The sequence below is a fragment of the Equus asinus genome, chromosome 9 (genome assembly GCF_041296235.1).
Source record: "Equus asinus isolate D_3611 breed Donkey chromosome 9, EquAss-T2T_v2, whole genome shotgun sequence".
In the NCBI taxonomy this organism is placed as follows: domain Eukaryota; kingdom Metazoa; phylum Chordata; class Mammalia; order Perissodactyla; family Equidae; genus Equus; species Equus asinus.
Window position 1 is genome coordinate 32,878,766 of NC_091798.1, and position 24,042 is coordinate 32,902,807.

Here is a 24,042-nt window from a genome sequence, read left to right on the forward strand (position 1 = left end):
TTGAGCATTAAATGAGCATTTGGCTACTCAGCTATAGGCTGCTTCTTGTTAGTTGGGAGATGGAAGAAATGGAAAAGCATCGGACTTACACCATGAATGAATATTCCAGGTTGAGAAAAACAGTGTCATCTTGCGTTTGAAGATCCCTCACCTACCTCTTGACTTATTTGTGAGAGAGAAAGAAAATAATATGATAAATTTTTCCAAAGCCTCAGAAATCTTACAGCATCTTTGAATGGTTCTTCAAGTCATTCAATCACAGTATTTAATTTCCTACTAAATTAACCTCTTATTGCCTAACATTTGTGATCATAACATTAACCTTGGCTGCTTCTTAGAATTCAGTTCCCCAGATCCCCGTTTCTTGGAGAATTTGACTCTTTAGGCTAGAAAGGAGCCCAGGAATCTGTACTTTTGTTAAACAGTCAAGTAATGTATTAACTAGTTCACCTTTGAAAATACTGCTTTGATTACAGTTACCAAAGTATGCCCATGCCTTAAGCCATTACTCAAAGAACGGGTATTTTAATATAGATAATATCATTTAACATTTTAATGAGTGAAATTAAGTTACATTAGTTTTTATTTTATCAAACATGCAATTAAGACATTATATTTTCAAACTGTCATTGAAAAGTTGAACACAGAGAATCAAAATCCTGAAATCACAGGAACTTAGAGTTGGAAAAACTTTTGAATGATATATATTCCATCTTCTGCTCCATAAGATTCACTTGATCATCTATGAATTTAAGGCTCTGATTGAGAAAACTAATTTTCTGTAGAGAGCACCACAAAATGTGATTGTAATAAAAGCCATATTGATGCGCATCTCCATCAATATTTAACATTCTCCAAAATGTTTAAAATCAAATTTGTCACCGCTTTTCCTGTAGAGAGAGAGAGAGACAAAAAAAAGAAAATTAAGGATTTGCAAGAAAAAAATAAAGCATGTTACAGTTCAAGAAATATTAAAACAGACATTAATGGAGAAAGTGGTAAAATTCAAATATATTCTGTAGGTTAGTTAATAGTGATGTACCAATGTTAATTTCCTAGTTTTGACATGTGTGCCAAGGTTCCCTAAGGGGTTAACCTCAGGAAATATTGGGTAAAGGATATTGGAACTTGGCGCTATCTTTGAAATTTTTCTGTAAATCTAAAATTATTCTAGAATAAAAATTTTATTTAAAAAAGAACATTTTAGACTCCCTGGGTAGTAACACTGCAGTAAGTACACTCATTGCTGTAAGTTTGACCTTTGGTTGCACAGATTGAACTCATTTCCATGGTGCAAAAATGTAGATAATATGCATGCAGAATATAGTTTGGGTGTTAAACACAGAGACAACAAAGCACTTATCAACAAGGAGGATTTGAACATGGAACATGATGGAGAGGCTCCTCCATTTCCAGAAACAGCTGGACTCTGCTAGCTCTTAGAGCTTGGCACATATCCTCACCCCATGGCTACTTGACTCTTCTCCATGCTCAGTCATGACTCAGTCTTGGGACCCACCCAGATCTGAGAGAGGAGAGATTGGAGATTATCTTAGTTGTTCTCCAGAAAAAAGATGTCAATTTGGGGATTAAATGTGCAAAGATTTTGCGAGAGAACGTGAGGAGGGAGGTAGGAAGGCTGGCAAACCTTTAGGCTGCAAACTCCTTCAGAGTGAAGGAAGCTGGAAGGGAGATTGGATGGAGATGTTCTAGAATGATCTCCTCTCCAAGGAAAATTTGGAGGCTGTCATGGAGTTCATGAGACAAAGTCGACCATCAGAGGTGTCCCTTTCTAGCATGAATGGTTCCATTGTGAGAGATTTCAGAGTACCACAATCATTTTGAGTTTTGCACGATTATGATGCTCCCTGCAGCTAAGATTCTGCAGGGGTCAATATCATGGCCACCGCAGTGGTCTATCACTCCGCATCTGGGCCTTAGAATTGCTAGTTTCCCATTAGTAACTCATAATTAAGTTAAATTAATTGATTTATACATTTGTACAATATCAAGCAAAATTATAGTGAGAGCTTAAATAGAAAATTACTTTAAGAAACAAGAACTTCAGGAAAAGGTACGAGTATGGCCCCTAATATTTTACAGAGATCTGACAGTTATTTTCTATATATGTTGTGCCTATGTTATCAGCAACACAGATTTTGATATCACTTTTTGAGATAGTGTCTTCATACCGTGGAAGAACAAATATTTACCATTGTATGCTTACATCTTTTCATAGCAGAAATTACATTCGTTGTAATAAGTTTCTGCATTGCTTGCACAGACTGGATCCAACTCTTTGGTGCAAATTCCTTGAGGATCTATATACGGTTTACAGTTTGGCTGTTAAAGATGAAATTTATCAGGGAATGAAACTCTGAATAAAATTTTATTTAATCTTAATATGACTTGCCATGGATCAAAATTGGAAAAATACCATCTATATGTAGTTTTAAAAACTAACAGCTATGACACTAACACATATAAAATTAACATATATCCCAATTAAAAATTAAAATATTATTAATACTCTTTTACAAACCTGCTATTACTTTTTTAAAAGGTCATAGAACTGGTTGAACGTGTTTTTACAATTTAACAATGACCATTCTCACGTCACCTTCCATCTTTTTTCTTTCAAACTCAAAAAGAAATCATGACACTTAATTTTTCTATTTATCACCCTCTCGTCTTTCTTGATAATTTCACTATATATGTGTATGCTTGTCTATTTGTCAGTATGTGTGTATTTGTGTGTGTATGAACATATGTAGCTGTAGATATAAATGCAATTTATTTAGTGTTGACAGCATCGTTAATTTACATAAATAATACTGTGTGTATGCTTACATCACTTGTTTTTTAAACTTCTTTGTGACTCTGTTTATTCAGATATTTAGTGCTGTAGTTTAATCTTTTTCACCTCTATGCAATATTCCACTATTGAAATGAAAATTGTCATTATTTTATCCACCTTTAAGTGTATATTTAGATCGGTTCTTTATTACTTTTCCTTTGCTAAGATGGACACTTCTACTCTAAGCACACTTTGACCTTTCTCAGATGCTTATATGAAACAACATTTATGCCCATTAATTGAATTTTTGTGTAGTGGGATATGTACATTTTTATGTTGTCTAGATAATGACAAATGGTTTTAGATGGCTGTTAAGTTTCTATTTCTTGACTTTAGTGTAATAATAACACTTCTTTTGTACTTTTTGAAAGATCTCTCTGTTGTACATTTTGTTTGATGAAGTATGCTCTTAAAATTACAGTGTAAAAAAGTTAATTGTTTAGCTTTTTCAACTTCCATCAATATTAACTTACCGGAAATCTGAATTCTGGTGCAGGAGCAAAAGAAGTTTCTGTAACCAACACATAGATGAAAAGTTAAAAATTAACAAGACAATGAAGAAGAAGTAAAAGAAGGAGAAGGAAAAGGAGAAGGAAGATGGTGGGAGGAGGGAGAAGAATTGTCTTTGGTAAACAGGGCCCATATCTTTTAATAGCAAAAACCTACGCAAGTTGCTTACTCAAGACCTTGCTAATAATGAGGCAGGTTGTTCATGTGATTAGCAAAACAAATAATTCGCAAATATAAAATTTGAAAGCATTACTTAATTCCCTATTATTCTCACTCTGTGAAAAATAATTTTGTGTACTGTTTGTTAATAATCCCTAACATCCTTCTTTGAAGATATTGTTCTTCTCCCCATTTGCATAGATGACACATTCTAGACAGAGAGGACAATGCTTTAGAGCATGTCTCTTAAATATGAAGAAATCAATTAGTACTGAATTAATTGGTACTCTGAACTAAATGTGTGGGTCTATGCAATACCTCACAGATGCCTTATTCTGAAATGCATTGTCCACTGCGAGCTCTAAGACAACTATCGCCAGAGGCATCAATGTGTTCTCTCCTTAAACAAAGGCTTGTCTTACGGGACTCAGAGTGGCTGATCAAAAATCAGAATATTGAACAATACCAGACCCAGAAGAGATCATTCCTTCCCATGGTTTGCATTTAACAACCGTGGAATCTGGCCTCCAAAAAGGAAAGAAGAAGAATTTAGGCAATGTTCTTTAGTCATAGATGAACAAAGAGTGAAATTATACTGCCCATTCTAACCCACTGCTCTGTCTCCACTTGTCCAAAATAGGAAATGAGAAAAAGCAATCCACTGATGCAATTTTTAAAAAGCATTTGTTAACATGTCCGTTTTTGCTTCATCAGTTTAAAGTTTACAAACTCGACAACAAAAAGCTCCTCCATTCCTAAATTACAGCAGTTGTTTCCTGCATTTTCTGTGATATGTGAAATGTTTCACCTCAGATTGGAAAAGTTACTCACCAGAATAAAGAGGAAATGCCAAGGCAATGACGAATATAGCTTTGATCCATGATGAGAAGAAAGACATTTTATCAAGTCTGAGGAAGGAAACTTGGTATGTTTATAACACATGGCACAGGAGACAAATTTCCTATTTCCAGATGAAAGTTTCTTGTTTGTAAAGAAACCCTCCACCCCCCTAGATTTCTAATTAAGGTGGACAATTCTCTTTTCTTCCCCCAACTGTCAGATTCAATAGGACATATATGTAAACAGAGGGCCTCTTAGGCATGTGAGAGCAATCCCAGGACAAGTCCTCTTTCCACATTTAAGAAGGAGCTGCTCATTCCCCAACCCTTGGCTCGGCCCACAAGAAGCCTGGCTGCGTTTAAGGAAATATACACATTTAAATCTCATTTTTTTTTTCCTCAGAAAATAGAAAGAGTTATTTCAGGAAGAACTGACCTGGAGCTGTCCTCACAGCAGTGCTATACACTAGGGCTACCCTTGTAGATTCCCCACCTGACCAACCTGAAACAGAGAAGGCGGTGGAAAGTGAGGTCTACAGTTCCAGGGACTGTGCCTATCTTCTTCACCTCTGCGTCTCAACCACTTCCACCCAGCTGAGGAGTCTCTTTTATTAGCCTGTTGGTGAGGAGCTTGATAGAGTAAAACAGATGGCCCATGGCAGATGAGACCCTGAGGTATTCTGTGTTCTGCCTCACAAAGATCTAGCCCAGTAGATCTTCTCTCAGCAGGAGGTTTGGGACAGTTTGATCTGATGAACACAGAAGTATGAGGATGGGAAAGGTAATAAGAATAATCATAGATTCTATGATAGAGAAAATATATGTAAGCTTTCCAAGCTATTGGGCTGCAAAGGACAAGAGAATCAAAACCAGTAAGAAGAGGAGTTTTGTGAACTGTAATTATACAGATGCCCTTAGTATTTTGCAACACCAGAGAACAATAGACTCAACTGGAGACTTGTTTTACATTTAAACTCTTCTTAAAGTTTAAATTGAAACTTGTTATCTTGAGATAATTGTAGATTCACATACAGTTGTAAGAAACAATATAGAGAGTTCTCCTGTATCCTTTAACCAGTTTCTCCCAATGGGAACATCTTGTAAGACCACAGTACGAATTCCCAACCAGGTGTTGACATCAGCTAGAGACCTTTTAGCAATTTTTGGTCTCAACACCAACGTTGTGAATGACAGTTTGTACCTGAGGTCTAGGTAATGGTATTTTTGAAAAGTTCCCAGATAAGTATTGAGGCAGCCAGCTTTGAAATCCAGCCTAGAGAATAGGATATGAATAGTAGAAACAGAAAGAAACCAATTTATTGTAGTAATCGCTTCTCACTATATATGTGTATCCAATCATCCTGTTGTACACTTTCAACTTGAACAACGTTGTATGTCAATTGTGTCCCAATAAAAGTGCACAAAAAAAATAACGGAAAAAAGGCTCATGGGAGTGAGGTTGAAACCACATGGGGCAGTATCTTAAATTATATGTTAAATAAGGTAAGTGGGTGTCATTGAAGGCTTTGAAGTAGGGTGAGATTTCATCAGTCATTGTCTCTCTAGTTAACTAATCTACCACAGTCTGATTTCTGGAAAGATATTTGGCAGTTGAAAGACCTGAGATCATCTCACCTATCACTAAGTGACCCCGATACAATATTTAGATTTTCTAATATATAACTTCTTTACTGTAAATGTGGGAGTACAAACTTCCAGTTATAAAATAAATGTTACGAGAATGTATTGTACAGCATAGGGAATATAGTCAATACTGTAATAATTGTATATAGTGGCAGAAGGTTACTAGATGATCAAGTGATAATGTATATAAATGCAAATGTTATACACCTGAAACTCACATAATATTGTATGTCAACTATACTTTCATTTAAAAAAAACACAAAAAATAAATGTGGGAGCCTGTCTCTTAGACGTTAGGGAAAAAATATGAAGACAGTTTGCATGCAAGTTGGGTGCTAGACTCGCATTCATCATCCTAATCTAACCCACCTCTTACAGCAGTGGAATTCAGAAAGAAAACTTTGAATGTAGCACTGTTCAACTCCAACTCAATGGAAGAACACAAGATGTGTTGAGTGCAGAAAGTGCTCCATTATTATATTAAGAGAATATTATTCTTACAGTAGCTCTGTGAGTTATTTACATAAACACCATCAGGGGTATCTGTGGCAAATCAATTCTTCTGGAGCAGGACATTTGAGGAAAGAGTAAACTGAAGCCCAGAGTTAAAATTTTTGTGAATCCCCCAGTCTCACACGCCGGACTTCTCCTATATATATTCGTCAGCAGAGACTAAGAACAGGAGGGACTGCCTATGGATCACAGCAGGCTACAAGATTTTCGTTTTGGGTTTTTTTAATTAGCTAGCAAAGGAAATGTTAGATGTGTGAATTAATACTTTCATGGAAAAAAAAAAAGAATGCATTATTAAACTTGCACCAGAGGTAAAGTAAGAAGACTGTGTCTTTAACATAATAGAGATGTTAAAAGAGAAAGAAAGAAAAAGTGGAAAGTAAGGACAGTGTTCAGCCACCCCAGTGTCACTGCCCCACAGGTTGTCGGCAAAGAAACCCATTACTTTGGGCAATAACAGGAAGGAGCTACCTGAATTTATCTTCAACACATAAAACACCACGTTTGCGACCTTCCCCCAGGTCACTGAATAATGTGGGGTTTTTGGGTTTTTTTGGAAACTTCGTACTGTTGAAAAGAGAATAACAGAAGTCCACATTTACCAGTATTTCAAAGGAGACTGAAGTCTTTTAGTCTACCTCCTGTCTCAGAAGAGACCCAAATGATTTGGCACCATATACCTTGTTTTAAAATGATCAATACAAATGTATCTCGGCCGGAAGACTCGAATCCAACTTGTCCAGACAAGAAAACTCTAAAATATAATGAGACTATTTGTTATACACCATGATGTTGCAATTGTAAGCCCTAGAAATAATATTCTATGAAAGAATCATTTGACTGAACATGTATGCCATCATTTTCTGCTAAAAATTATACTTAGTCAAATCATTTCAGAAATGACTTTAATAGTAAGAATCAAGCCAAAACTTTCAAATAGAGGTGATGTTGTTATTTAGCCTAATGAACAATTTACACTCCGTTATAGGAATATTTAATCCAACATAGGTGAATTATTAAATGTCAAATGACCACAAATGTAATATGAAAGAACATTTTACTTTAAATTCATTTGGGACATAATTTTCTTTTAAGGATTCAGAAATGTCTGCAAATCCTCTTAATTGTATAGAGCCACAACTCTGGATTGTCACGTCCATGAAAAGTTATTCAATAAAATTCAGCAGGCCAAAAACTTACCAACCCTATTGCTCAAAGGTAAAAAAAAAAATGCTCTTTTTATACTAGACATAGATAATATACTAACAGAGCTAAGAACAGGAGCTACAACTATTAAAGAATATGACAGAGTTTTAAAATTATGTCTCATCAGTTAAATTATAATTTGTATATAGCACAATTCAATTTTTATAGTTGTATAGTTCTATAAATTTAGGCAAATATTTTAATTGTGTAACCACCACTATAATAAAGATAAAGAATATTTCCATAACTCCCCAAATTTCCCTTGTGTGGTTTTGTGGCCAATTCTTTCCCCTTTCTTGAGTACTCAGTAACCACTGATCTGATTTCTGTCTCTTTACTATCTTTAAGCAATTTTATATTGAAATAGATTTAGACCCATAAAAGATGCAGAAATAATATAGTGAGTTCCTGTCTTGTCCTACCCATCTTCCTCATAGATAAAATCTTATATAACCACAGTACATGTAGAAACCAGCAAATTGACATGGTACACCACTGTTAACAGAACTGAGTACCTTATTTGGATTTCACCATTTAAAAAATGCACTCAATTTTTTGCTATATAGTTCTGTAGAAAGTGTCTCAAGTACAGATTAATATGACTACTTCCACACTCAGGATACAGAACTATTCCATCTCCACAAATAAATTACCCCTTGATACTCACTTTCTCTCACCAACCATAACCTCTGGCATTCACTTATCTTTTCTTTATCATTATAATTTTGTCATTTGGAGAATGTTATGTGAATAGAGTCATAAAGTAAGATTTTGAAACTGGATTTTTGCCCCCTTAATCACAATATACCTGAAATTCATAAAGTAGTCACACCAAATTCACAAGTTGGTGTGTGCATCATTAGTCTATGCTCTTTATTTCTGCACAGTATTGCAATATATGGCTGTACCAAAATTTGTCTATGCCCTATTCCCTCATTGAAGGACATTTGGCTGTTTCTTATTTTGGGTTTGTTTGTTTGTTTTTTAGATTCCACATATAAGTGACATCAAACTATTTATCTTTTTCTGTCTTATTTCACTTAGCATAATGTTTTCAAGGTCCATCCATTTTGTGGCAAATGGCAAGATTTCAGTCTTTTTTGTGGCTGAATTATATATAAATATATATATTCCATTATTCCAATAATATATACATATTATATATATAATAATATATAATATAGAATGTAATTATATTATTACTAATAATATAATCATATTATTAATGATAATATTAATGATAGTTTAATTAATTATTGATTATGTGAAATTTTATTTTAGTATAATTAATTATATTGTTAATTATTAGTAAGATTAATAATTATATATAATTGTATAATTCTATACTATATATAATATTGGAATAATGGAATATATATTTATATATACTGCATTTTCTTTATCTGTTTATTCGTTAAGGAACATTTAGGTTATTTCCATGTTTTTGGCTATTGTAAATAATACTGCAATGAGCACAAGGTACACATCTTTCAAGTTAGTGTTTTTGTTTTCTTCAGAGAAATACTCAGAAGTAGAATTTCTTGGATCATATGTTAATTCAATTTTTTGAGGAACCTGCATATTGTTTTCCATAGTGGCTGTACCAATTTGCATTCATACCAACAGTGCACAAGTGTTCCCTTTTCTCCACATCCTCGCCAACACTTGTTATTGCTTGTCTTTTTGTTAAGAGCCATTGTGACAGGTGTGAGGTGATATCTCATTGTGGTTTTGATTTGCATTTCCCTGATGGTTAGTGATGTTGAGCACCTTTTTTTGTTGTTGGCCATCTGTATGTCTTCTTTGGAAAAATGTCTGTTTAGATCCTTTGCCTATTTTTTAATTGGATTGTTTGGGTTTTTTGCTTTTGATTTCTATGAGTTCTTTACATATTTTGGATATTAACCCCTTAGATATATGATTTGTAAATATTTTCTCCCATCCTGTAGGTTGCCTTTTCATTTTGTTGATGGTTTCTTTTGCAGAGTGCAGATGCTTTTTAGTCTAACATAGTCCCACTTGTTTATTTTTGCTTTTGCTGCCTTTGCTTTTGGTGTCAAATCCAAAAAACCAATCTCTAAGATCAATGTCAAAGAACTTACCCCTCATGTTTTCTTCTGGGAATTTTATGGTTTCAGGTTTTACATTCAAGTCTTTAATCTATTTTGAGTTAATTTTTGTGTATGACATACATTCTTTTGTATGTAGCTGTCCAGTTTTCTCAACACCATTTATTGAAGAGATTCTCCTTTCCCCATTGTATATTCTTGGCTCCTTTGTCAAAAATTGATAGATTGTATGTGCATGGGTTTATTTATGGTCTCTCTATTCTGTTCCATTGCTCTATTTGTCTATTTTTATGCCAGTGACTGATTGTTTTGATTAGTATAGCTTTGTAATATAGTTTGAAATCAGGGAGTGTGATGATGCCTCCAGCTTTGTTCTTCTTGAACTGAAACTTCTAACTGAGAGTGTAGGGATGGATAGATTAGATAGAGATGGTCCTTTGAGGTGAACATCACCATGGAGCTAGCTTCTGGAACTTTCTTTCACTGTGTGTTGAGTCTCAACACTGGGATTTGTCTTAATGATTAATATCTGGATCTATTTATTTTCTCAGAACCTCACTACAGATTTACTGAAGGGATTGAAAAGCATTCTTCCAAATGACTAAAACTATGTCATTCTTTATATTGGCATTTTGCATTTTGTCTGGTAAATAATTTTTCTCGTAGTCAATGAGAATTCTTTGATCGTTCAGTAGTTGTCCAAAATTTGGCCAAAATAGAGACCTTACTGATGATCATGGTGATAATTTTTCTTGAAGCCCCCAGACACCAAAAATGATGTAGGAGGTTCTATTAAAAAGCACTGGACTTAGATTTGATACATTGAATTTGATTCCACATTCCCCGCCTTGAATGCTAAGTGGCTTCATGCAAGTCATTGCTCTTACCACACTTAAGTGTATTCATCTACAAAGTGGGGAAGTTACCTATTTTTGACAGATCTGTTGCTGGAGTTTTATAAGCCACCATATACAAGGTTCTGAAATGTAGCCATATTTACAGAAGACACAAATAAATGCTTATTGATTTAGATTAAACTTTTGGATTTTTCTTGGCCATTGAGACCTAGTTTGGGCACACAGATAAATGACCACAAATACATACTTCATTATTTTTACTTACAGAGAATAAATGCCTTTATTCTATCAGCAGATTTTTCTTATCAAAGAAATATCATTTAATTTTTTTTAATTTTCTGCTTTGTTTGTAGGTATTGTCTCTGGGGCTTTTGGAAGTATGACAGTAGTTTCGGTAAGCTCTCTTTTGACTATTAAAAAATCAAAACTTTGTATTCATCATGGTATCAAATACATGGTTGTATATGTTATTTTCTCCAGGAGTACGTTGCCAGATGTATGAGCAGTGGCAAGAGTTAGTGAGATTGGTTCAGAGCTAGGAAGTTTGGAGAAGAGCATGAATGAGGGGGAAGAGGAAACTGTTGGACAAATAAGGGGCAAGAGAACTAAGTACTACAGTGAAAAAGGAACACAAATGTTGACTCACCTAGCCCTTGCAAAGAAGCAAAAGAAGACAGGTCAGGAAAAAACAGGAGTGATTGAATAAGGGGTACAGGAGGCTAGAATTCTCTGTAAAATTAAATTGCCAGGTGTGTGGATGTGAATTTATATGAGAATTAAGAGAGTAGGCAATGAATATCAGTGTGTGTTACAGACTAGTGTTCTTGTCTTCTATAAAACAGTTTCCAGTAATGAGAAAAGGCTATCTATATGGTGGGAGAATAGATTTCAAGGGGAAGTTAGTGTCTGCAGAGTTGCAGAGGAGAAAGAACATTCAGGTCCTGATTTGTGCGGGGGCTTAGCTGATTCCAGCAATGTAAAGATCTCTGTGGCTAGAGCATAGAGAGTTAGAGAGGTCTAGGGAGACAAAGACCCCAAAGAGATGGGAAGGAGCCAGGGACATGCTAGCTATTAAGGATTAGGGATTACCTTAAGGAAAAAATGGGCAGTGTTTTTAGCAAAGGTGGAAGGTTTCAATACAAACTCTTTGGAGCTATTGGAAGTGGTTGTGGTTGTACCACCTAGCAGGACACTGCAATTGTCCTGCAGGAAGTGACGGGAGCTCAGACTAGGACAGTGGAAATGGAAATAGAGATGCGAACAGTGCTTGTGGCCTGATACTTTTAATCATTCATCCAGAATATTTACAGAGCCCTTTCTATGTGCTAGGAAGTATTTTACTATTCAAGTAATCTAAAAAGAACTAAGATTGTTCTGTATATCAGGATATTCGCAGTCTGTGGAAAATGATAGTCACATTTAATTAACGTTGTTGGTATTGTTATTATTACTATTTATTTTACAATGTCTTTGACTTTTATAGCCCTTCTCTCACAAATATCCCCTGATAATAGCTTGTTCCAGATTATATGAACCTATCTGTGGATCAAATGGCAAAACATATATCAACATATGTGTTTTTTACAAGAAATTTAGGTATGGAATAAAATTTGCATGTCTGCTTTTCAAATGTAACAAAGTCTCACTCAGGAATCCCAAGAAAGTCAACACTGGCATTTATTAAAACAATCTCCTCATTTAAAGAACTTAGGCACAAGCTCTATATCTATGTAAAGGAACCAGCATTTCTGAAGGTGGTTTTTTGTGGTGCCCTGTTTATAGTTATTTTCATTAATCAGTATGTCACATTCAAATTAATTCAATGATTGACATTTACTTAGGCTGTTAACAGCAGTGCATATAGATTAATCACTTCAAGACAAGTTTTGGCTTCTATTTTCATTATATTAAGTTGTATATTCATTACAAAAGTATTTTGTTCTTTCTGTCTGCATGGCACATTTCTTTTAGTTTCCTTTCCTTGAATTGTAATTCATTCATAATTGCAAATCACACAGGAGAAACAAAATGACTGCAAGTAAAATTAAACAGTATAAAGCAGACATATATCATAAATATTGTGCTTTGAATTATATTTCAGAAAATTCTTTTATTCTATTAACTTCAATCATGCTTGATTTTCATTTGTTCTCTTGATTTAAAAAAAGCATTCAATTAAATCTTGTTTTAAAAAGTAATCTAAGTGTTCCAATTAGAATCAAACATTAGAATTAAAAAAATGTTTCCATTCCTATGGAGATAATTCAAACTCTCATGGTTTTCTGTAATATTCAGACAGGAACAGCAAAGTTGTGATGGGTTCTTTGGAATATGTGGAAGGAGAGGTGGGGGATTGTGAAAATATACTCTCAGTGCTCAGAAACAGAGAGAAGAATAGAAAGGAGAGACAATACTAAAGGAAAATAGCCCAGGGAAATTAGGTTCAGCAGAAGGATTGCCAGAGGTGGAGAAAGTGTCATAGAGATACTGTAGGTGCAGCAAGCAGCGCCAGGAGAGAGTCTATTCTCCTTTTCCAGAAGTGGGCTAAAAGACAGGAAGAAACATTTGCATGCAATCTAGGATTAGAAGTATTCAAAATCTGGTTAGGTTATCAGCAAATCTCTGAGATAAATTTCACCAGGATCTTCCCCCAAACCTAGTTCCCATGTAGATTGGTATTTGTAGAGCCACGAAACCAGCATGGATAGCAATATCAAGATCAAGACAGCAGGATACAAGACAGAAAATTGTCAGACTCTACAGAAATTAAGTAGGCAATGACATTACTTAATTTTGAGGCAGAGAAGGCTGGTTCTTGTTCTTACAAGCACTCTTTTTTTCAGGTCAGTACGTGTGCTTTTATAGAAGTGCGTTGAGCCAGCAAATGTGGTTTCATTGGCCTAGAGAAGAGAAAGGATAGTTACAAAGCCTGGGCACTAGGCAGGTCCTGGCCCTTTCCAAACAGATTTCAGTATGCTTAGTTCTTTAGATAAAATTCTCATTTGAGGGAACCATGGTAGGCCTCATATAGGATTTTTTATGTAATAATCTACTTGTTTTCTTTTTTTTCTTTTTTAGACAGTGTTGTGACAACCTTAAAATTAATCATCATTCTCCATGCTAATTCCTTGATGTAGCTTTATCTGTGAAATGACTCCTCTTGCCCTTCCTGTTTTGCTGAAAGTCTCTAGCGTTTTCCATGCTTTTTGCCTAGGGTAAGGAAATTCAGCATACATAAAATCCGATCTATATATTCTTTTAGACTTTAAAGTTCAGAAATTTTTTTAATTAATATTTCTGACTCTATATGTTTTTAATGAATATCCTGCTTTGGGAAACATAGAACATAAATAATTTCCTATGAAAATAATGATGTTATGAATAAAAAAGATTAACCATGCAAAAATTTAATGTCTCTTGTGGATTCTTGTTATTTCATCCCTGATCTCTAAGTGGATGAAGAACACTATGGATGCCTAAGAGATTTTTTTGCAATTAAATGAGAACCAGTCTCTGAATAAAGCTCTTATAAGAAACCTATATTGAAAAAACTACCTGTATTTCCAAGAACTTTAGTTATTCAAGAAATGATAAATATGAGTTTTATAGTAACTAATGTTATAGATTATTGAAGTTCTATTTTGTTATTAATTTTTTATTGGGATAACATTGGTTTATAACATTATATAAATTTCAAGTGTATGTTGTATTTCGATTTCTGTGTAGGCTGCAGCATGTTCACCACCCAAAGTCTAACCACCATCCATCACCGTGCACATGGGCCCTCTTACCCCTTTTGTCCTCCCCCTCCTTCCCTTCCCTCTGGTAACCACCAATCTGTTCTCTACATCTTTGTTGTTTTTTTTTATCTTCCACATATGAGTGAAATCGTAACGTATTGACTTTCTTCATCTGACTTGTTCTGCTTAGCATAATGCCCTCAGAGTTCATCCACATTGTTGCAAATGGCAAGATTTCATCTTTTTTATGGCTGAGTAATATTCTGTTATATATATATATATACACACTATTGTATATATATAAATACATCTTCTTTATCCATTCATCCATTGATGGGCACTTAGGTTGTTTCCAAGTCTTGGTTATTGTGAATAATGCTGCAATGAACATAGGGGTGCATTAGTCTTTTCAAATTAGTGTTTTTGTGTTAATTGGATAAAGTTTTATTTTAACTTAATCATTAACATAAAACCCAGTATATTGATGTACTACTTTGTTGCCTTGTGTTATATTCTTTGCCTTTAAGATGGGGTGGTACAAAAAAAGATTCTTTGAAAAGTTTTTAAGATTCTTTTTAACAAAGGAAGGAAAATTCTTACTAATTAGTTTTATTATTAAAACTGTTTTAAGGCTTTTTTGGATTTGTTATTTCCTTTAGTCCTCATAGATATGTAAACTAGGCATAATAAAATCCATTTTTTTAAATAGTGGAGAGTTGAGTCTTAGGGATCTTAAATACACTAACATATTCTATTCTGATTTTAAAGGTAATTTTTATAGACAGCATGAGTCTTTCTATGAAGCTAAGGAGGAGAGAGGCTTCCCAACATGAGTTTCCACAGTGTTAGGCTACATGCCTTTGCCTTAATGGGAAAATACGCAAGAATATACATACAACCTCACTGTCTGGTTGAATAGATGAATAGGAAATCATGCATATACAGCCTCCTTAATGAGTGTTTTTCAACTTAAAGTTTTTTTCAACTTTAATAACTCAGATTAATACTTCAATGATCTCTTTCACTTTGTACCCACAAACATTGCATGTCATGGTTTGTTTTCTTCTTTCCCTATCTTAATCTGGAACAGCATTTATCTTCACAACTCTGACATTTCCTGCTGAAACCCAGAAGGCATAATCACCAAACTTGCTTTAGATTCACATTCTTTCACTTCCTACAAATTGGACTTTGTTTGACTGGGCCTACAAAAATATTTCTTCATTCCCTAGCTGGCTTACTGAGTTTTGACCCTCTATCTGTTTTTATTGTCTACCAGGACCTTTTAGGGTACAAGATCTTAGAAAATTAACTGTATTATAGAGTTCTGAGAGATAAGGGAAGTTAGAAGTATTTAATGTCTTACTTTCCAAATCTTATACAGTGGAGATATTATGAAGACCATCTGAACTTAGATGTGGGAGGCTGAAGTTTCCTCACTTCCAGTTCAACCAGAGAATATCATATTTTGTTTCTTTTGTATATTTTTAAAAATATTAATCTAGTTGTATGACTTCCAAAGTTGAATCCTTGAAAAAGTTCCAATATTAATTTTTTATTCTCTTTAATTTCTATTTTTGGTTACTTTCTATATTATTCACAATATATTTCTTCAGAAATAATGCATAAAATTAAAATATATGTGTATATTTTGGAGGTTTGTTATAAAAACGTTTTACTTAGGTTATGATATCAAAAATGCTTGCAGACAACTGGTTCCTGATTTAGTCCAGTGCTCTTTTTGTCTAGGCAAGGCAAACAAAGCCCAGAGAGAGGAAGTTGCAGAATGATAGGTATGACAGAATAGGATCTAGAGGTCAGACATCCTAATACTTAGACTTATGACTTTAGTTCCTCTCCCTGACTTTAAATGTCATACTATTTTTCCTATTCCATAAATGGAATTAATAGGAGAATCTACATAGGAATGAGGAATATGAGAAATTATAATCAAGCTAATAAAAAAAGATTTTTAGTCTTATGTAAATTTCTTTGAAAGAAATTCACTCCTTAAAACTTTAGTTATCACTGTAACTTATGGGGTTTATAGCACATTTAAAAGGAAAATGAATGACAATAAAACACAAAGGCTGGAAGCAGATAAATGGAAGTACACTGTTGCAAACTTCTTATCAATAAGTGTAAGAGTAATAGAATAATATTACTTGAAGGAAGAAAAAGATGTGCTAAAGATTTATATGTAAACTAAAATAATAATTTTTAAAAAAAACCTTAAAACACAGGTTTATATCCAATAAGCCAACAAAGTAGAGAAAATGGAATCATAATAATACTAAACTAATCCATCTGAAGAAAGATACAATAAAATGGGAACAAATAGGAAATTATTGATGAATAGAAAATAAGTATTAAGATAATAGTTATAAACGTGACCACAAAAATAATCACATCAAATGTAACTGGTCCAAATATTCCCAATTGAAAAGCAGAGATTATAAGATTGGATCAAAAAAGCAAAGATATGCTTCCTACAAGAGAAACACATTAAGTATAAAGACAAAAATAGATTAAAAGTAGAAAGATGAGAAAAAAATATACCATGCTAACACTAATGAAAAGAAAGCTAGAGTGATGATATCAATGTAAGACAAAGTAGATTTCAGAGAAAATTACATTAGCAGGGACAAAGTGGGTCATTTCATAATGATAAAAGGAGTTAATTCATCAACAGTTTTTAGCAACCCTAAGTGCCTATCAAACTAATAACAGAGCTTCTACATAGAGGGAACAACTAATGGATCAGTGAGGAGAAACAGACAAACCCACTATTTTAATTGGAAATATCAAGATCATTTTCTCAAAAATTAATAAAACAAGCAGAGAGAAAATCAGTAAAAAAATATAGAAGACTTAAAGAACACTATCAACCAACTTAACGGCATCTACATTTATAGACCATATCACCTAACAATCACAGGATAATCATTCTTTCCAATTACCCACAGAATATATACCAGGATAGACCACACTCTTAGCATTAAAAACAAGACATAAAATATTAGAATGGATCAAGCCATTCAAAGTATGTTTTCGTACTAGTGATGTTAAATTAGAAATCACTAGTAGAAGATATCCAAGACATGGAAGCAACCTAGGTGCCCATCAAGGGACGAATGGATAAAGAAGATGTGGTATTTATACACGATGGACTACTACTCAGCCATAAGAAATGATGAAATTCGTCCATTTGTGACAACATGGATAGACCTTGAGGGTATTATGCTCAGTGAAATAAGTCAGAGGGAGAAAGTCAAGTACCATATGATCCCAATCATAAGTAGAAGATAAAAACAACGACAAAAAAAAACGTAGCTTTGGAGATTGGATTGGTGGTTACCATAGGGGAAGGGGGGAGGGAGGAGGGCAAAAGGGGTGATTAGGCTCACGTGTGAGGGGATGGACTATAGTTAGTTTTCGGGTGGTGAACAAGATGTAATGTACACGGAATTCAAAATATGATGTACATCCAAAAATAAATTAATTAATTTTAAAAAAAAGAAGATATCTGGGAAGTCCTCAAATATTTGAAAACTAAACAAAACACTTCTAAATTGCCCATAGGTCAAAGAAGTAATCAAAAAGGAAAATTGGAATGTATGTACCAGGACTAGTTCATGCCAAAGTACTCTGACACACTACCCTTATCCAGCTTAAGATGGAGTAGGGGAGGCATATATCAATCAACAATTCATGCAACTACAACTGATCTATGTTATAAAGAGAAAACATATCGTGTATTTATAGGGTGAGATTATATACCAAGGAGGACAGTGGATATGGTCAAAAAGTCATCTCTGAATAAAGCATACTTAAAGTGCTAAACAAAGGCTAAGTAAAGCTTAGGTAGACAAGGTAGGATGTGGGATAATGCGTTGAGTTTCTGAGATGACGAAATGTACACAAAACTTGTTTGAAGGAATCATAGAAATTTCCAGAATTGGAAAAGAGAAGGCCATAATGTCTGAATTACAGCTTACAAGTAGGAGTTTTGTACAAGAAATATTTTAACACACTCAATATCTTGTAGGTCAGGTATTGAATGTGGAGATTGTCTCAAATATTAGGGGTCCAAGGGTTATAAGCTGAGATGGCAGTAGTGATATTATAAGATTTTTGTCTCAAACAGATCACTCTTGCTGCTCTATGAGGAATGGATTAGAAAGATTAAAAGTCAAGATATGCCAACCATTTAGGGAGATATTATAGTGTTTTAGGAAAAGGCAATAAGTGGTAGCTTGCACTACTATACAAGCAATTAAGAAGAGAAGTAGACAGCATCTGTTTCCCTGGTACTCTCCTGCATTAATCACTCATTGATTCATTCATTAAAACAATCTTTACTAAGCCCCTTCTGTGTACAAAAGAGGCTAAAATTTTCTCCCTCAGGATGCTCACTGTATATTTGAAAGATTCCATTAACATCTTTTCAGGTGATTATCATCGAATGCCCCTCTGTAGCGAACGCAGCCTAATGTGTAGTGAACATCCTTGATTGCTTACCCATAGCAGAATACTTTCTTGAGATAATTTTGTTGGTCAGACTTACAGAAATAGCTATTTTTGTTGTGTGTGTGCAAAAAATCTGGGTCATTATAGAACTCCGTTACATCTTTTAAGTATTTAAGAAAGAGTTGCAAATTCTGTCTATGCAACGGAATCAGTGTGTCTGAAGGCTGAGTACTGTTTGTTAGGCACCTGTAAATCAATTAAATGAACCTAAACTAACTTATCAAACATCAATAACAACTAAGTTTTGAGGTATTTTCCAGAATTCAATTCTATTCTTCCTATGAGCATGTATTAATTTCAAAATAATTTATTTACTTCTTACTATATGAGGCACTTTGCTCAGAGCTCAGTCACTGCACTCTGTTTAATCTCCCATTAAATTAAATCATAAGGAAACAGCCTCAGGTGCTGGACAATGAAGAGCAAAGTTTACTTAAATCCTATCAACTTGAACTGGGGATTGAGTTTCTGGCTGAATCCTTATATTCCATGAGCCAAGTATATGAGGGGTTCCACATTGATCTCTGAGTCTTGTTCATTGCCAGCTAGAGGAAGGGTAGAATGCCCTTAATAATAAGCATTTTAATGACCTTTATTTCCCCCAACTACAGCTTTCTGCATCTTTCCTTCCTCACCTTTCCAGACCATAACTCTCCATACATATTGGGCTACTATCGTGTTTCCCTCTCCTTAGATTTAACTGCTTATCCTGTCTGATACCACAGCTTCTCTTTACACTTTGATCTGGGCCATGTGCCCTATTCCACTGTCTGCTTTCCTGCTACATTTGTCGTGTTGGATTCATATATTCCAAATATAAATTGCTGACTGAATTCCCCACTGCTAAATAGGGTTCCCTTGGACATAAAAGTACTTACATTCATCACCCACCTCCAGATCTTGCTCAGCCTCTCTGATGTCATTTTCCTTAAACCATTCTTTTCACCAGCTCTGATACTGCCATAATATCGAGGATTAAGCCCATTTTGGAGCCCCATGTTGCTAACCAATATGATTAATATCCTCGTAAGGGCCTTCTGGTCATCTGGGTTCTATGCCTGACTTAAAACACAATTTCAGATAAAATACGGTAAATCTCTACATTTCAATATCTGTAGATCAATGGTTTTAAAATCTATTTTTGCTCATATATCCCTTTAGACAGCTCATGAAAGTTTTGGACACTCTTAAGAAAAAAGTACACAGAGGATTTATTTTTGCATATGGTTCCATGGGTCCTCTGGAGTCAATCAATACATCCTTAAAAAATCTCAAGTCAGTTTCACATCAGGTGTTCAGAGACCGCTTTCATTAGAATACCTGGAATGTGGTTTAGAACTGCAGTTTCTTTAGCTCTATGAGAGACCTACAGCATCAGCATTTCTTTTCTTTTTTTTTTTTTTTAGGAAGATTAGCCCTGAGCTAACTGCTGTCAATCCTCCTCTTTTTGCCGAAGAAGACTGGCCCTGAGCTAACATCTGTGCCCATCTTCCTCTACTTTATATATGGAATGCCTACCACAGCATGCCTTTTTGCCAAGCGGTGCCATGTCCACACCCGGGATCCGAACCGGTGAACCCCAGGCTGCCAAGAAGCGGAACGTGCGAACTTAACTGCTGCTCCACCGAGCTTGCCCCACATCAGTATTTCTGAAGTGGGGAATCTTTACTTTTCACGTCCAATCCTGAGATTTTTATATCTATTAGGGTTTGCAAATTGCTGCTGTAGCTCCTGAATATTAGCCATTTTGGCACTTTGGGAAGAGATGGATCATAGACACAAAGTTTGGGAAAGTCTAGAAAATAAACAATCTCAGCAATCATAAGCACCTCTGGAACTGATTTTATTTGCAATGGAACGATCTTGGAAAATAATGTAAGATCCATCATATCTGTGAGACTCATGCTGATCTCAGTGGAAGTCCCAGGGAAGTCTATTGTTTAAGGAGAATTCAAAGTGGATTTTGAGGTTCCAGGTTATTTGGATACTGTAGATACTTAGCATTTCCCCTCATGCTTCAAAGTCAGTTTTCCATTACTCAACCTGAAAACAAGATAATGAGAGAAATCAAGGACCAAGTGAATTGTGGCACCACCAAAGAGAGAAAATGTGGTTATTTAAAAAATCACATGGGGAAAAGCGGGCCCAGGCTCTGGCTTGCCTGTGTCCCATTGACTGCTCTGGGAATTTGTGCATTTTGTGCCAGTCCTTTCTTGTCCCTGGGCCAGGTGACTTATCCATAAAATGAGAGAATGGGAGGCTGATGTTCCCTCCAACTCTAACTTTCATGGCTACAGGGGACACTTACCATTAACATTTGTTTATTTACACAATAACAATTTACTCAGCACTTAATAAATTCTGGAACTATCAAAAACAAGAGAGGTATAATTTTTACCTTATTCCTACCTTCACAAATTAATATTTATTAATTTTGAAAGCTGAGATATCTAACTCTTTCTTAGCTACATGTTCTAATTTTTTTTTTTTTTTAGGAAGACTAGCCCTGAGCTAACTGCTGCCAATCCTCCTCTTTTTGCTGAGGAAGATTGGCCCTGAGCTAACATCTGTGCCCATCTTCCCCTACTTTATATGTGGGATGCCTACCACAGCATGGCTTGTCAGGTGGTGCCATGTCTGCACCCGGGATCCAAACCGACCAACCCCGGGTTGCCGAAGCACAATGTGTGAACTTAACCCCTGCGCCACCAGGCCAGCCCCTACATGTTCTAATTTTAAACATCCTAATAATCATCTTATTTCTTATAGACAGGCAGAGTGTAACTCTTAAATGTTTGTGTGGCTCACCAAATCCAACTTCAATATTATTATTTAAATTTAAAATATATTTTAGTAGTAAACAGTTAGTAATCCGTAGGATTCATAGTCCTCCTTAGCCTCTGATGTATTTTGTTTGTTGTCTTCTACTGCAAAAATGAAAGCTCCATGGAAGCAGGAGGCAAGAAATTCCGTGAGTTTGCTCACCACCTTACCTCCAGTGCTTAGAGCAATGCCTAGTACATAGTGGATGTCTAGTGAATATTTGGTAAATGAATGACTCAATAATAAATTTACTCCTACTTAAAAAGCTAAATGTATCACATTCTCTCAGGAAATGACTAAATTTACTATTCAAGAATTAAGTATCGTTTTATGTTTCCTTTGGACAAACACCCAAGACACTATTGAGAGAAAACTATAGAGACACAGAGAGAAATGTTCTTTTATTCCCTTTGGATCAGAATAGTTCTTCCTGATAGAAAGAAATATAAAATGCTCTTACCTTTTTGCTTCACCAAATACACAGTCGTTACTATAGGTTCTTCCATCCGAACCACAGACTGGTTTGTAGATAGATAGACAATTTATAGTTCCAGCTGAGTTCTTGATGCTGGTACTGCCAGTCTGAGGTAATATGAAAGACCATTAGGTAAATATAGGAAACTCAATTTAATTTTGATATTGTAATAAAACAAATATTTATTGCTCATTAATTATTGATTAAGCATTGTACTAAACCAGTCATTTTACTGATCTTTGCTTATTCAACTTAATTCATGCCACACTAGTGAAAGAAGAGCATATTTTTCTCCAATGCAAAGTTGCAGGCCTACAGTGCATTTAAGTGACGAGCCCAAGACCAGATATAGATTAAATACCCAAGCTTGGATTCAAACCCCGAGTTATCTGACTTCAGAGCAGCTGCTCTTACTCATGTCAGACTTCCTCCACTTTAATTCTCTGTACACAAGCCTTCCTCTACTCAAGGAAACAATAATTATAGAAAAGTCATACTGGCAAAGACAAAACACAAATGGTCATAATTTATTGAACCTTTCTTTTTTCTTTTCTTAAGAAAGAAAATGAGATTGGAGATAGGATTATGCAGAATTCAGTTGAACAGTATTTGAAGAATTTCCTCATAATCAAGTTATAGAATGACAGAAGCGTGTGAACATAAAGAAGTTTTGATGAGCAGATGAGAACAGAGACACTAAATGGAATGCTGAGCATCTTCAATAGGAGGCTTTGTCTTCTTAGAGCAGGGGAAGATGAACAAAGACCTGTCTTCTCCATTGGCTTAGAGTTTACCACCTTTTTCAAACCAATACTTTACTTTCATTCACACATGCTCTGTGAAATGGACAGGGCTATCACCCCCATTTTTAAAAAGAATATAAAGGTTGGAAAGTTTAAGTGGCAATCTAAATACTCAGAAACCTGATGGTGGTGGCATTAAGGTCTGGATGGCAGGAATGTCCCTGGAAGATTACTAATTCATGCCAGCCTAGAGATAAGGACCAAGAGGGACAGAAAGATTTCATCTGAAAGGATATTGAGGAATGACAAGTTATGAGGTAAAAAGTAAGTTTCCATTAAGATATTGAGATGGAGGAAGTGTTCTAGAAAACTATTTTGGATGTATTAAGTGAAGGGTCCAGAGTCATTGTTAAATGGAATGAGGAGGCTGGCAGTTGTGAAAGAGACTGGCAAGGGAAGGCAAGGCACAGCAGGACTCAGAAGGAAATACAGGGGTCATGGATGCGTACCTATTTGCAATGATGGCTCCCAAATAACAGGCATTTGTTCACCCATCTGACAAATAGTTTAAGAGAACCTATTATATGCCTGTCTTATTCGAGGATCTGGGGATACAAGTTTGAAAAGTAATGGTACTTTCTTTAACGAGTTCATGCTTCAATGGAATAGATTATCAATTACAAAGCAATAAGGTACATTCTATGACAGAGGATATCATTAGTATTAGGAATACATTCGTGGGAAGTCAAAGAATTCTGTATGATCTGGATGATGTGTGAGCAAGAGTTAACGTGAAATGTTTAGCCATGTCCAATCATGGACCTGGGGTCCAATTATGAAAAATATTAAATGCCATGCTCAGGAGTCTGGATTTCATCTTCTTCTTCTTCTTTTTTTTTTTTTTTTTTTGAGGAAGATTAGCCCTGAGCTAACTACTGGCAGTCCTACTCTTTTTGCTGAGGAAGCCTGGTCCTGAGCTAACACCCATGTCCATCTTCCTCTACTTTATATGTGGGACGCCTACCACAGCATGGCATGCCAAGCCATGTCCGCACCCGGAATCCAAACCCGGCGAAC

General features: G+C 35.1%; 1 protein-coding gene across 1 annotated transcript in view; it reads right to left on the reverse strand.

Annotated features, from left to right (window-relative positions):
• The window catches only part of MARCOL (MARCO like), a 42,224-nt gene that overhangs the window by 14,137 nt on the left and 4,045 nt on the right, over positions 1 to 24,042 (reverse strand). Inside the window, 1 exon segment of the mRNA XM_070517341.1 lies at positions 3,331 to 3,368. Coding sequence (XP_070373442.1) covers positions 3,331 to 3,368 — 38 coding nt within the window.